The 13,342-nt window shown below is 34.7% G+C and overlaps 1 protein-coding gene across 4 annotated transcripts; it reads right to left on the reverse strand.

The window, feature by feature from the left end:
• Positions 1-1,634: 1,634 nt before the first annotated feature.
• LOC143852627 (uncharacterized) lies at positions 1,635-11,997 on the reverse strand. Of its 4 annotated transcripts, none has more exons than XM_077362105.1 (11): positions 11,802-11,997; positions 11,136-11,685; positions 9,767-9,900; positions 9,517-9,579; positions 9,287-9,376; positions 7,289-7,454; positions 6,382-6,451; positions 4,159-4,994; positions 2,712-3,320; positions 2,568-2,633; positions 1,635-2,128 (listed from the first exon to the last, which is right to left on the reverse strand). In XM_077362105.1, the coding sequence occupies exons 1-11, from the start codon at positions 11,825-11,827 to the stop codon at positions 2,021-2,023; spliced, it is 2,718 nt and encodes a 905-aa protein (XP_077218220.1). In that variant the 5' UTR covers positions 11,828-11,997; the 3' UTR covers positions 1,635-2,020. The 4 variants fall into 4 exon arrangements, with proteins under 4 accessions (XP_077218220.1, XP_077218218.1, XP_077218219.1 ...); XM_077362103.1 differs by having other exon boundaries at positions 6,262-6,451; XM_077362104.1 differs by having other exon boundaries at positions 6,262-6,451; positions 11,136-11,650; positions 11,802-11,977.
• Positions 11,998-13,342: the final 1,345 nt, after the last annotated feature.

Below are 13,342 nucleotides of genomic sequence, written 5' to 3' on the forward strand. Positions count from 1 at the left end.
TAGGCATGCCTCATTGGGTCTCTCTGAAGATCATTCTATCGACGTGGGGTCATGATCCATCGAGAGTAGACCCCATCAGATAAACCGTTTAGATCGTCCCACAGGTGGACCTCAACTATGTACGATTTCTACTGATATTGGCCGTATTATGATATGATAATTGCACTAACTCACCTTGTCTCTTCTTTCTTTTTTTCAATGTCCTGAGAGTGTTTTTTGGGAAGTGTAATAGGGAAATGATATATTCGCCCCTTTTTATTCCTTGGACAACCTGCTTGAGTGTAAAAGGGTAGTCATAAATACACTAGAAGGGGCTGGCCGAGGGAAAAAGGGGACAGCTGGTTAAATAATAAAAGATAAGGTGATTTACTGCAATTATCAAAACATGGTAGTGCCGATATCATAAGCGTATATCAATCCATTCATAAAAAAAGCAGTTCAAGGGAATGCTTTTGAAGAGGAAAATCAAGCGGGGAAGATGAGCAGTTGAAAATCATCAACTAACTACAGTAACATTTTTAACCCAACACACACTCTTTTCTTAATTTTTTTTTTTTTTCATTTTCTTTTGCTATGTTTTCCACCTCTTTTGCCTTGAATTCAGTAAAATTTTCAATTTATTCAAAAGAAAACAAAGATCACCATTGCATTGCCATTCTTCTGATATGTAATTTCAATTATAAAATTTTTAGTTATACCAGAAATAATCTTATCTACCACCAGTTCTTACATCTAAATCTTGTGCAGTCTTGTTCTTTAATCTCTTTTTTATTTTTCCAGTTTTTCCTTTGTTTTGTTATGTTTTAGAATTATGGCAAATCCTAATTCATACATATTGGGTGTTTAAACTAATATTTGCCTCACACATGTGATTTTTGTTTCACACATTGCTTGACTTTTTCTGTCATTTCATTAAAGATCAAATTTTCAGTCATTTTGAAATTGATTTCTCATTGTTGCTCTGCGTCGCAATTAGTATAATCAGTCCTCTTCTCTGATATCTCCCAATAATTATAGAATCTATGCAAAGTCTTGGGTTGCTGTTCTTGGATCATACTTATATTCAGTTTCAGAAGTTGATAATTGAAGAATCCTTATTGATTACATATCCTCCCTAGTCATGGTTGACAAGGTAAAAGTACACTGAGCTGTTGATGGATAAAAGAGTCTTGGGTATTAGTAAGAAAGATGGGTTAATGTCACTTAAGCAGCTCATTGTCACAAGGATTCAAGATTGGTTCTGCTCAATGAAGAACCAGGTCAGGTTTGAGTACTGTCATCAACTGAAAAAATCAATTGAATACTAAAGAAAATCCAAAATACATGGACTTTCATTGTGTGGGTAACGAATTTTCACATTTATTAAAAGTATTGTTGTTGGATTCTCTTTATCTTTATCATGATTTTTCATGTCTTTATCTTTGTAATGATTTTCATCTCTTATGTCCACTCTTTGCATACAAACTTGTCGATGAGATTCCTAGATTCATGTAGTAACTTAACATCCTGATACTATATCTCAATTATTACATTATAATTCAGATATTAATCAGTGTTATGATTCATATCTCAACCATAGTTTTCATGTTTGAGTTCATTCCAAAAAACAGAAAGGTCAACAAGGATGCAAGCACTTCTCTTTTAAAAAATTTCCCCTTAATTTTAAATTGGATTTTCACATACTGTACAAAGCTTCCTATAACTCTTTATATTCTTTTCTTTATTTTAAATTGATTTTGTACATTCATCAGATCTTTTTCCTTTTGCTGGATTCACATTATGATCCATATCTCATCCATAGGTGTCATGATTGAGTTTATTCTAAAAGACAGAAAGGTTAAAATGGATGCAAGCACTTCTCCTTTAACCTTTTCCCTTAACTTTACATTGGATTTTCACAGGCTGTACATTGCTTCTTATAACTCTTATCTTTTTTTTCTTTACTTTTGAATTGATTTTGTACATTCATTGGATCTTTTTCCTTTTGCAGGTTCGCATTTTTGGGATTTAAATCTAGACATTAGGATGCCAAAGCTGTCCAAAAATTTTCTATGCATAGGCTTGTTGGAGTGCCAATGGTACGCGACCATGCCCATTCTGTATCACCCATCCTTCGTAATTCTGCCAGCTGTTTTGAAGGAACCAATGTCAGCATTTTCTCTTCTTTTTCATTGAATGATTTCATGGAAATTTTGTAAATTTCCATTTCCTCATCCCTTCAATATAAAAATTTAAAACCATGTAAAAAATACTAAAATTATCAGCTAATTCATTGTGGGAAATATAATTGGAATATGCTTAAATCTTCTAAATTCTCACTAAAATCCCAATGTGAATTTTTTTTTGAAATTGATTAGAATTTTCAAGAAAACTTGAATCTTTGATAGAAATCCGATTTACATCTGTAAGTTTTTAGATTTAATTTGTATCAGATGTCATTGAAATGCCTATTGAAATTTCCATTCTCAGCTCATGTGAATACTGTTACTGAAATTGGAAAACTCTTAATGTTTTTTAAATGCTACAAAAATTAGACTTATTTTAGTGAGTAAGTTTGAATTGCTTACTCTGCCATCTCTTAACTCAAAGATAATCGATTCCCCAGAGAATGGAATAGGTCGTATTGATGCCACCTGCATTAAAGAACAAAATTCAAGTTCAATATTAATTTTTGATATACAGATTATCTCTAAATGCAAATTGCTACTAACCTTTTCATCGCAGTTTCCATTTTGAGCATTTAATCTTTGTGCATTGTTCCCAAAATTGGCTACAACATCTTCAACAGTGCAATCTACATTTTTTCTTTCTCCTGATCCTATTTGAGTTTTGGCAACTAAGTTTTCCAGATTTGGAAATCCATACCTTTTCCATTTCCACATTTTTTGATCCAAGTATCTCAGGTAAACATTACCGTCCGAGCCTATCAGAAACAATTGATTACCTTCGAAACATGGGCCTGGTGCACCAAGAAGCGTTACATTTTTGTATGGCGTTCCATGTTCCACCCAATTCCATCCATCCAATGAATTCCAGTGATATTCAATGAGGCCACCTTCGCCCGAAAGCATGAATATAGAGCCTGTTAGTGATGACAATGATGGCCTCATAGCAGTCCCGGGTACCTTTGATAGAACCAAATGAGGGGATTGGTAGTGCTCATGCCATAATTCTGACACTTTGTTATACTGATATAGTCGGCCGTTCCTCCCAATGACAAACACTATATTCATTCTGAAAACTTCCTGATCTACTATCGATGCAACTTTAGTATTTGGTGGGTACTTACAGTCTTTCCACTTGAATTTTCGCAAGGCAACCTGTAAAAGCGAGCAATCAGAATAATAATTAAAAATGGAAAATTAAGCAATCATCAATCATCATGGAGCTTAGGATATATTGCTAAACTAGGGAATTCTATCTAAATTATTGCCATCTTGCACCCATTTTGAGCCCGTCGATCCATCATAGGCAAATCTTCTTTTCCTTTTCTTGTAATTATATGGAGGGGATTTGTAACAACTCCTATTTTGCATGGCACTTCCTTGTATCGAAACCAACACGTTTTTGGGATCAAACAACTCAAAGGGATGTGATGGTTTTCATTAGGGAAAGCACAATGCACAACCACAAAACGGATTCTTTGTTGCTAGAATTCCTCATACATGTGGATACCTATGTTGCAGCAGTACGGGTATGAGTGTCGGAATCCGACACTCCGTGTCGGATTCGGCAAACTTAAAAAAAAAAAAGATTTGTAGATTGGCCAAAATGTTTTAATTAATTCTGAAATTTTAATTATAAAAATGAATCTATTAAAGATTTTAGTTGTTTGAGTAAATATAATTTTTTATTTCCATATAAAAAATATAAAAACTTACTATTAGGATGGATAAAACTTAAAACATGCAGTAATTGTATGGTTGCGGTAGCAGTATTCAGAAAAAAAAATACAATTAAAAGAGACCTAGAAGTGTCTCTGTGAATCCTAAAGTATTGGAATCTGAGACATGTCCAACACGGATTCTTGCCCATTGTAAGGGAATGATATTATCAGAAACCAATCAGTTACACATCGAATGTGGAACCGCAGGTGCTTTTCTGCATGGCCATGTCTCCTTTAGCTATACTTTAAACACATGGTATTTCTTAACTTACAGTGAATTGGAGAAGTCTTCCATTTTTGTCCACAAAGAAAAGAGCATCTTCTACTGTCACCGTCCGAGCTTTTCCCGGTATTCCATCCCATGGAGGCCCAATGGCCACCTGCCTTCCCTTTCTCATAGCAGTGCAGTTGATCCATGATAGCTCATTGTTCTTTCTTTCTCTAATAAGCAAGTTCCCATGAATGTCAACCAAAAATAAACTGCCGTTATAGTTTCCTAGCACACCTTTCATAGCAGTCGAGTGCTCGTGCCTCAACCATAACCAAACATTCTCAATATACAGATACTCAAAAGTCAATCCACTGTTTGTTATGAGAAAAAATGATCTATCTGCCTGCATTGCTCGCATTCGAAAGTTAGTGCTAACGATTTTTGATGCAAAATTACTTTGTTCTGTAGGCTCAATTAGACTACTTGGAGATAGGTAATGTTTGTACTTATGCCCCTTCTTTCTTCTTGTTGGTAATGTAATGCCTAAATCATTTTGTTCATCATCTCCAAATGTATCTTTCACGCCTGTGATGCAATTGGATGGTCCATGTTCATTTGTGCAATACTCTGCGTTCCATCCTTCGGTTTCTGGGGCATCAAAGATTGACCATTCATACTTGGATGATGCTTTTCTTCGTATGTTAACCTGATGACTTGGGCCCGAATTTTCGCCACCAATGCCTGATAGATGGAGCTCTGCAAGTCTACCATCGTCCAGTGGAAACACTATCCTGCCAACTTGAAGCTGCACCCCGGATTTACCTCTCGCAGCTCTTGCATGAAGTGGATGCATATGATTTACCCATGTATCTGGAATTTTGTTCCCATGGGTTGTACCTGTCTTCCCATAGAAAGTTCAGTCAAGATATAGCTCAAAATTTCCTTACTCGGCATGAAAGTAAATATTTTATTCAGGCAAGGATTATAAAACTACCCATCCATTTTTCTTGTTCTTCGTCATATGGTGTGTGAGCATTTGCTAGAAGTATTTAGGCTTACAGATAAATGAACATCTCCAGAACAGATACCAAAGTTTGATATTTTTCTATTTTTTATTGTGATTGTAAGAAATTACAATGTATGCCTTTGGATGTTCCAATGAGAAGAAGTGACTAGTGCCAAGTTGATGGAGTAAAAAAAGGTAGGGGCAGACCAAAAACAACTTGGGTAGGACCAGTGAGGAAAGACTTGAGGGCTAGGAATATAACAGAGAACATGACCTTGGATAGGATAGAATGGAAGAAACTGATCCATGTAGACGAACCCGACTAGTGTCAGGATTAGACTTAGTCAATTTGAGCAGGGTAGATCCTTTCACCTTCTTCATGAAAATTTTCTAAATGATTCATTAGCCGACCCCAACTAGTTTGGGACAAAGGCTTAGTCGAGTTGAGTTGTAGCTTGTAAGAAATTACAATGTGGCCCTAAAGCTGCTTTTAAGAGTTGAAGATTGGTAGAAACATGAAGGTTCTGATTCAAATAAGATAATTAAAATTCTTACCGTTATGTGAGGTTAAATCTTAAATTAAAAAATTGGAAGGAAGAAAATGTATGGTATTTTGACACTACATTGAATTGATTTGTCTCATGGACAGGATAGAAAATGATTTCTTGTCATAGGCAGTCTAAAAACGTTATTGTTTATATGTGGTTATAAACAAATCTGAAAAATAATATCTAAGGAGTTGCTAGATGGAGTCTGATATAATGAATCACATTTTGGATCCTTGTTTTTGTATGTAATGGTTTTAATACATACACGGTGCTATAACTTTGTATGTAATGGTTTTAATACATACACGGTGCTATAACTAATAGCAATTTTGTCATAAAAATTGCTATAACTAATAACAATTTTGACAGTATGAAATTAAAATAGGCCATACTATAGGCACCGGATATGCGTTTGTTTTCCAGATTAATCAAGATGATTGAAGCTCCTTAAATGATGTATTAGATTAAAACAAGGTGGTTTAATTCTGCAAAAGATGTTCTAGAATGACATCTCACTATTCATTTCAGGGGTTAATACCTCTAAAATATATTTTAGACTAGATGTTGTAGAATGCTTGCTTTTGATTCAAAACCAAAGGTTGGAGCTCACCTGAATGTTTAGGAAGTCGATATTCATATATGAACCCACTAGCAGTAGTAAAGAACAATGAAACAAAATTTTCATTTAATTCACTCTGTATAACTGGCGTGATTGCCGTCAGGTTATGACCTTTTGGAGCTCTGTGAACTATCCACTTCCACTTCCTTCTGTGCAGCCGCCTCTCCATTAGATAACCACCCTGCAGATCTATGAAATCTTTTAATCTGTTATATATTACAGAAGGAAATTTTGTTATTTATCCTATTATTGAAATCCACTTGTATCATTACATGCAATTAAATAGTTATAATGTTATGTTTTTTTTTTTTTTTCCATTTTTGAGTGGAAATTAGCCACGTTTTTACTCTAAACTCTATAATTTTAAGGACCTAGATGCTACTACAATAGTAGGCTAGTAGTTTATACATTGCAATGTTCCATGATTAGTTTTTGTCTTTTATATATTTTTGGAGGCATACGCATAGTGTATTTAGGTTGACCTGAATTCATTTCTATGTAGAAAATTGTGTGGTTATCATTCATAACAAGATCATCGAGTTTGTCAGGAAGTGGATCCTATTGTTGAGAGGAACAATGTTTCTATCGTACTTTGTGCTATATAAGGTAAATATGTATATGTATAGATTATATATGCAAATGCAAATATATATATATATATATATATATATATATTTATATATATATATATATATATATAAATGTATCTATATATGGTACTGATATAAGCACTACCATGTTTTGATAATGGGGTGAACTCACCTTGTCTTCTCTTTTCTAATTTGCCTCTGAGTATTTTTTGGGATTGTAATAAACTTTGACTTCTCTTTAAATAATAAAAGACAAGGTGAGTTTGCCTCCATGATCAAAACATGGTAGTACAACTATTTTATTTCTATCAACACACACACACACACACATACATACATACCACATGGACATGTATAATTTAACCGCATCATTATAATTTGGTTTCATTCTACTGTTTTACTGAATGACTCAAGAAAGTCAGTACTACCTTTGTTAAAAGAAACAGAGATAGTGAATGAGCACCGATCAAGCCATGTATAGCACACCCTGTTGATGGTGTCAAAGAAATTTCTTCCATTGATGTTTCACTCCAGATATGTTTCTTCCATGATGGCCTTGAATTCTTATCGAATTCATAAAGATCTCCAGTTGAACTGCAACACAAAATTTGATTTTAGTATGTGTTTGATGACTTCTAAATTTGTGAAAAACTTGTGTATCATAGATGGAAATGGACATAGCCTTGTCAGTTATTATATTTCAACAACGAGTTAAAGGTTTTCAATCTCTTCTGCACGTGCATTGTGGTCGGCTTACATTTTCACTGTTTACAATAGTTATTTACCAAACATAACCATAAGGGTCAATATCAATGACAAGTGAAAATTCAACCTGCCCCCGACATTTATGTTGAAAACCGGTTATAGACAAATTTTACAAGTGTTCTAGAAAAGAAACAACAAAATAAAGAGTCAGATATAAGAGTTGATGCAACCATAGTAATTAGAGAAAACAACCAAAATAAAAACAACTCAAGGAATATGCTGCTGCGTCTTGTCTTTAGACTTTTGGAGCGGGGGCCAATGAATAAAAAGCATACCTATACCATGTACCTTCCTATGAAGGGGGACATAAACATAAAGTACTTCTGATGAAAGTCAGTGAGCCATGTGGAACCAAATCATCTTCAACATTGCATATATTCAAATGAATGAATAATTATCAATATGTGCTTTCATTTATTTTATCACTATTGAACTTGATCTACGGCCTTATTTTCAACTGCTGTTGTGTCTTAAAGTTTGGCCAAAGGAAATGAGTCAAGATTTCCCAATGATCAGTATCTGATTCTCTTTGTAGTTATTAAGATTTGTTTCGTTTCAAGATATTTACTTTCTGTTTTGCAATCGGTATTCAAGTTATGGAGCCACCGGGTTAATTTTCAATACTGTTTTATACAGAACTGAATCTTGTAGGTGATGCCCATGTTCGACACTTAAATTTAGTATTCAAAATAAAATGCGCAGTTTTGTGGAGATAGATGTATGAATTGTACAATACTGTTTTACAGAGAACTGAATATTGTAGGTGATTCCCATGTTCAACATTAAAATTTTGCCCTCGAAATGCAATGGGCAGCTTTGTGGATATGGATGTATGAATCTGGTCTCTGTAGTCATAACAAAGGTCGGAGCATGTTCAGATAGGGGTGGTTATTCGGTTTAAACCGAACCGAATAGACCGAAATTTGGTAACCAAAATAATTTCGGTTACCAAATTTCGGTAACCGAAACCGAACCGAAATTATCCGAAACCGAAATGAATAAAAATTCAGTTAATAACCGAATAACCGAATTGTGGGAGAAAAAGAGGGAAAAAAATCAAAATCTCGGTTTGGATCGGAGGGCTAGGATCATCCGATCGAAATGATTTTTTGAGCACAACCTAATTAAGTTGTGATCAATCAAATGGACGGTTTTGATCATCCTACGGAGTGCACATATAGCACTTTTTTTTTGGAAAAAATGGTTTTCATCCATAATTTCGGTTATTCGGTTAACCGATTTTTTTTTGAGAAAACCAAAACCGAATAACCGAATTTCCAAAAAAAAAAAAAACCGAAACCGAACCGAAAAAGAAAAAAACCGAACCGAACAGACCAATTCAGTTCGGTTCGGTTCGGTTATTCGGTTTTAACCAAATAATGCACACCCCTATGTTCAGATTCAAGGCTGCATTTCTCAGGAAGAATAGGTAAGGTTGCGTATTCATCCCAACAGAAATTTTTTATTTCAATCATACAGTAGATGAATGCTTCATCACTACGAAAATCCAGCATATTGGCCATTTCCAAAGAAAGAACACACAGTTTTCTTATTCAGTTTTTGTAAGAGGTATTTTGTTTGAACATCTACTTTAGGAATTGGCCTCAGATGATTAAATACTTAGAATATCATGTGCTCCAGTGAGAACTTTGGTAGCGTACCTCACTGTAAATACCACATCTGATCTAATACTGGCTGCATCCGCTATTGCTGCAACGTTTCCACCTGGGGGTCGGCCATGATTTATCCACCTAGTCAAGTTCGAATTAAAATGCAAATGTTAAAGAGTCTCTCCATGAATCAGATGCATCATTATGGAGGTTATATCGGTAAATAAGTAATAAATCAAACCACATGCAGAACTGTATCTTCTTTATACTAGTTGTCTTACCTCAAAGCCTGAAATTCACTGAGTTCTAACAACGACCCATTCATAGTGACGAAGTATAATTTCCTGATGGGTGGCATGCGAAAACATCGAGTTATTGTAAGAAGGTTATCTTGGTTAGTTACTACAAGAATGGAATTTCAATATGATTTTATTGCTGGTAGTTGAATTTCAGTAGGAATACCACATCTGATTTTATTGGAGAATAAATTTATTGTGCTAAAAATATAATAACCTACTCTAGATTACTCACTCCCAATCGTGTGAAACAACACCGGACTTGATTTCCATTGTTGGGCTTGGCTCTGTGACTGTATAGTGCTCACTAGATTCAAATGAAGGCATAAATACGGTCCACACTGGCTGCGAGTTATCACTCAGTTGCAACTGGGAAAAAAAAATCAAAAGACAATATGTGAGATGCTACCACATGGTGATTGGGATCACAAGAGGCATTTCAACATTAGAAAATATTTTTTCTTGATTTCAGCCTTGATTCTAGAATTTTCTACGAACTGAATATGTATGTATCATTTAATAACTTTACGCACCCATGCCAATTCTATAAAAGTGATTATATTAAGTCTTTCTAAGACCTGTATCATTTTTTTTGTGTGTGTGTGTGTTGCCAAACTGTTTTACACTGTCTAAATAAGTAAGTCCCATGATAAATTTCATATTCTCTGCCATAGCCAACTTTTATGCATTTGTAATTGATTCAAGAAATAATCATGTAGATGCTTGATGCTATAGAATTGAACAGAAATTTTTATAAGAAATTTTAGACTATTGTCTTGTTCCAGTAAGACGACGGCTATTGCTTTCTGATTACCTGTTTCTGCTTCTGTATTAGACCCGTTTCTTTATTTAATTACTTTAGTCATATTAATAATGTTCTATATTTCAGATCCTAATCAGTAGATGCAAGATTCAATTCTATCAGAAAGCAAGCCAGAAAATTACATCTGAATTAACAGAAGGGTACTATTCTTTTACAAATAAGCATAAAAGTACTCCATATTTGTGGGAACAAGTTGTTCTGTGCAATTTCCATTGATATGAAACTGTTTTCTGCTACACACACATTTTTTGGGGTCTGTTCAATCCAGTCTATTGTCATTATTCCCATCTCTCAAATGAAAAACACAACTTATAAGGCAAAACCTTTCCCTGAAGTGACAATTCAGATTATCCACGATGTACTCGTACAAAGCCGAAAAGAGGCGGAAGACTTGAATATGAATTAACCAAGTGCAGTGCATGCCCACAAAATTTGATGGAATTTAGTATGGCTTAACATGCTGACTTTTAACGAAAATCTAAAATTTAGAACCATGATAATCAGAAGATTCAGATTCTTTCCCACTGTATAAAATTCTAGGGACAATTTGTCCCTACTATGGCACTGTTCGTTTCAGATTGTGACAACCGATGGTGAAGGGCCTCAACCGATTATTGGCGCAAAATTAGGCCCATAATCGGTTGGGATTTTGGCCCAATATTCGGTTGGGGCCCCTCATCATCGGTTTTAACAATCTGAAACGAAAAGAGCCTATATGTAGCTACTGATTTCATAAAAAAAATTGTTATCTTTCAGAAAAAAATCAGCAGATTCAGATTACCTGATACAAAGTCCCACCTTCAGACAGAGCAAGAATGCTCTGATTGACAATGAAAACTGATACAGCATAGCCTGCTAAAGTTGGTAAATCATGGGGTGCAATTACCCATTGGACTCCATTCCAAAACCTCTCATAGATTGACCCACTCTCCCCAGTCACCCACATAGATGATTCTGACATTTTAGTCAGAGAAATTCTTTTTCTCAGAGGCAAAACCACATGAGAACTCTCCTCTACTTTTGCTTTATCATCATCTTTGATTTTGAATTTTCCTCCTTGTTCAGAGTAGTCTTCTTTCTTCTTTGTTGGTTCAATTGAGCCCACTTTAGTACAATTCCCATTGACACAAGATTGAAGGTCAAAAGGCAAACTCAGTTCCACCCAACTGTTGGATTCCTCATCAAACCTCCAAAACCTGTCACTTTTCTGCTTGAATTTCTCAATGGATTGTGGGTTTGGGTTCTGATAACACCATGAAGAACCATAAACAGCATAATCTACCATCTGGGCCATCACTGATAAGACCCATATGAAGAATTTGAGGTGTAACCTAACCATGAAAAGTTAGTTTCTAATTATAGAATACCTGAAAAAACAGAAAAGAACATATCTCTGCAACTATTGTATGTAATTGGGATCTTGGAGGAGTTTTTACTTGTTCTGTACCTTTTGGATGAGCCCTGATGGGCCATATGAGAGAAAAAGACTATGAAGACAGAATAGATCTCATCCTTTTTGAGAAAACATTAGCTGGGCCTCCATCTAGTTGGGAGTCCTTAATAAAAAAACAGATAGCTTGTACAAACAGATTCAGCAGCTTTTATCATAATATTCGTCTGTCTTTAATCTCTGCCAACTTTTCATACACATAAATACATAATAGATGTCACTTATGATGGCTTTTCTTGGTCTTCTGATTTTTGTTGTAATAATTTTAGGCAACTGATATTGGCACTACTATCTTTTAATAATTGCACAGACTCAGCTTGTCTTTTCCTTTTTAATTGGGCTCAGAGAGCGTCTTGGAAACTGTAATAAGCTTTAATAGTTTTATAAACAATAAAAGACAAGCTGAGTTAGTGCAATTATCAAAACATGGTAGTGCCAACATCAGTACCCTAATTTTAACTTTAAATTTCCTTTGTGATAATTTTATATTTTATTTAAACTGAAAATTTTGTTTTTTGATATATAAAATTTATAAATATTTACTTGTCTGTGTCAATGCATGTAAGTGCTGCAAATTTTTAAAAAAATCATGAATTTTGGACAGATTTTTATAAAATTCAATTTTTTGTATTCACTAATATATAGAAAATGTTGTAGCAGTTGTAACCAAAAGTTTTAAATTTCGGATTCGGTGACCGTTTCGGCCCTCAACGAAACCAAAATTTCGGCCGAAATCGGGTACACAATTAAAAAATAATAAATTATTTCATACCAAAATTTCAGTTGAAATTTCGGAAAAAAATGCTATATAATTAAAAAATTTGAGATTCTTGGGTTGAATTTCTCGAAATTTCGGATGAAATCCGGTATCGTTTCGGATTTAGGCAATTTAGGTTTCGGTGTTGACCGAAATCCAAAATTTAAAACCTTGGTTGTAACTAAGGACATTGATGGCTTTGTCGCGATTCTCCCTTTTCCAATGGTAATGCCTGTCATCTTCATGGATGCGTGCACAATTTGGAAAATCTCTCAGCTGATCTAAGCTTCTGAACTTTTGATAAGGAACTTTTTTTAAATTATTATTTTAGACCATCAAATTCATATTAGCTTACGCTACAAGAGTAGACTAGTGGGTAAAGTAGAAAAACAATACATGCTGAGATTAGCAGTGGGTGAAAGTAAAACTATCATTTTTATTTATATATAAGAGAGTAGAAATTTATTAGGGGTTGAAAGTGGGAGGTCTATCCCTGAACCCAAACTTACTAAATCAATTTTAATTAGCCATAGGAAAGGGCTTCACTGATAAAACAAACAATTTGTTAGGGGGTGATTTTTTCTCTCCCCCCCCCCCACCCAAATCAAAGAAGTGTAAAACAAAGCGAGTAGTGTCATTATCAAAATATGGTGGCACTGATATCTGTCCACACATACAGGGATTGTTTAGTTAATTTCTCAATAAGCCATTTCCGGGCTTACTTTTGCCCGAGAGAACAGCCACCTGAGGTACAAAACGTGTTTCTCTCTTGCAAAAGTGA

This window comes from Tasmannia lanceolata, unplaced genomic scaffold, assembly GCF_043159265.1.
Source record: "Tasmannia lanceolata isolate RefF3 unplaced genomic scaffold, GAP_Taslan_0.1 ptg000019l, whole genome shotgun sequence".
In the NCBI taxonomy this organism is placed as follows: Eukaryota; Viridiplantae; Streptophyta; class Magnoliopsida; order Canellales; family Winteraceae; genus Tasmannia; species Tasmannia lanceolata.

Bases quoted from the DNA above. Each gene is read 5' to 3' on its own strand.
- LOC143852627 (XM_077362103.1), bottom strand. From the start codon at position 11,827: ATGGCCCATCAGGGCTCATCCAAAAG. The intron at 11,686-11,801 runs GTACAGAACAAG...TTTCATGGTTAG, and splicing joins CATCAGGGCTCATCCAAAAG to GTTACACCTCAAATTCTTCA. The intron at 2,634-2,711 runs GTTAGTAGCAAT...TCTTTAATGCAG, and splicing joins ATGGAAACTGCGATGAAAAG to GTGGCATCAATACGACCTAT.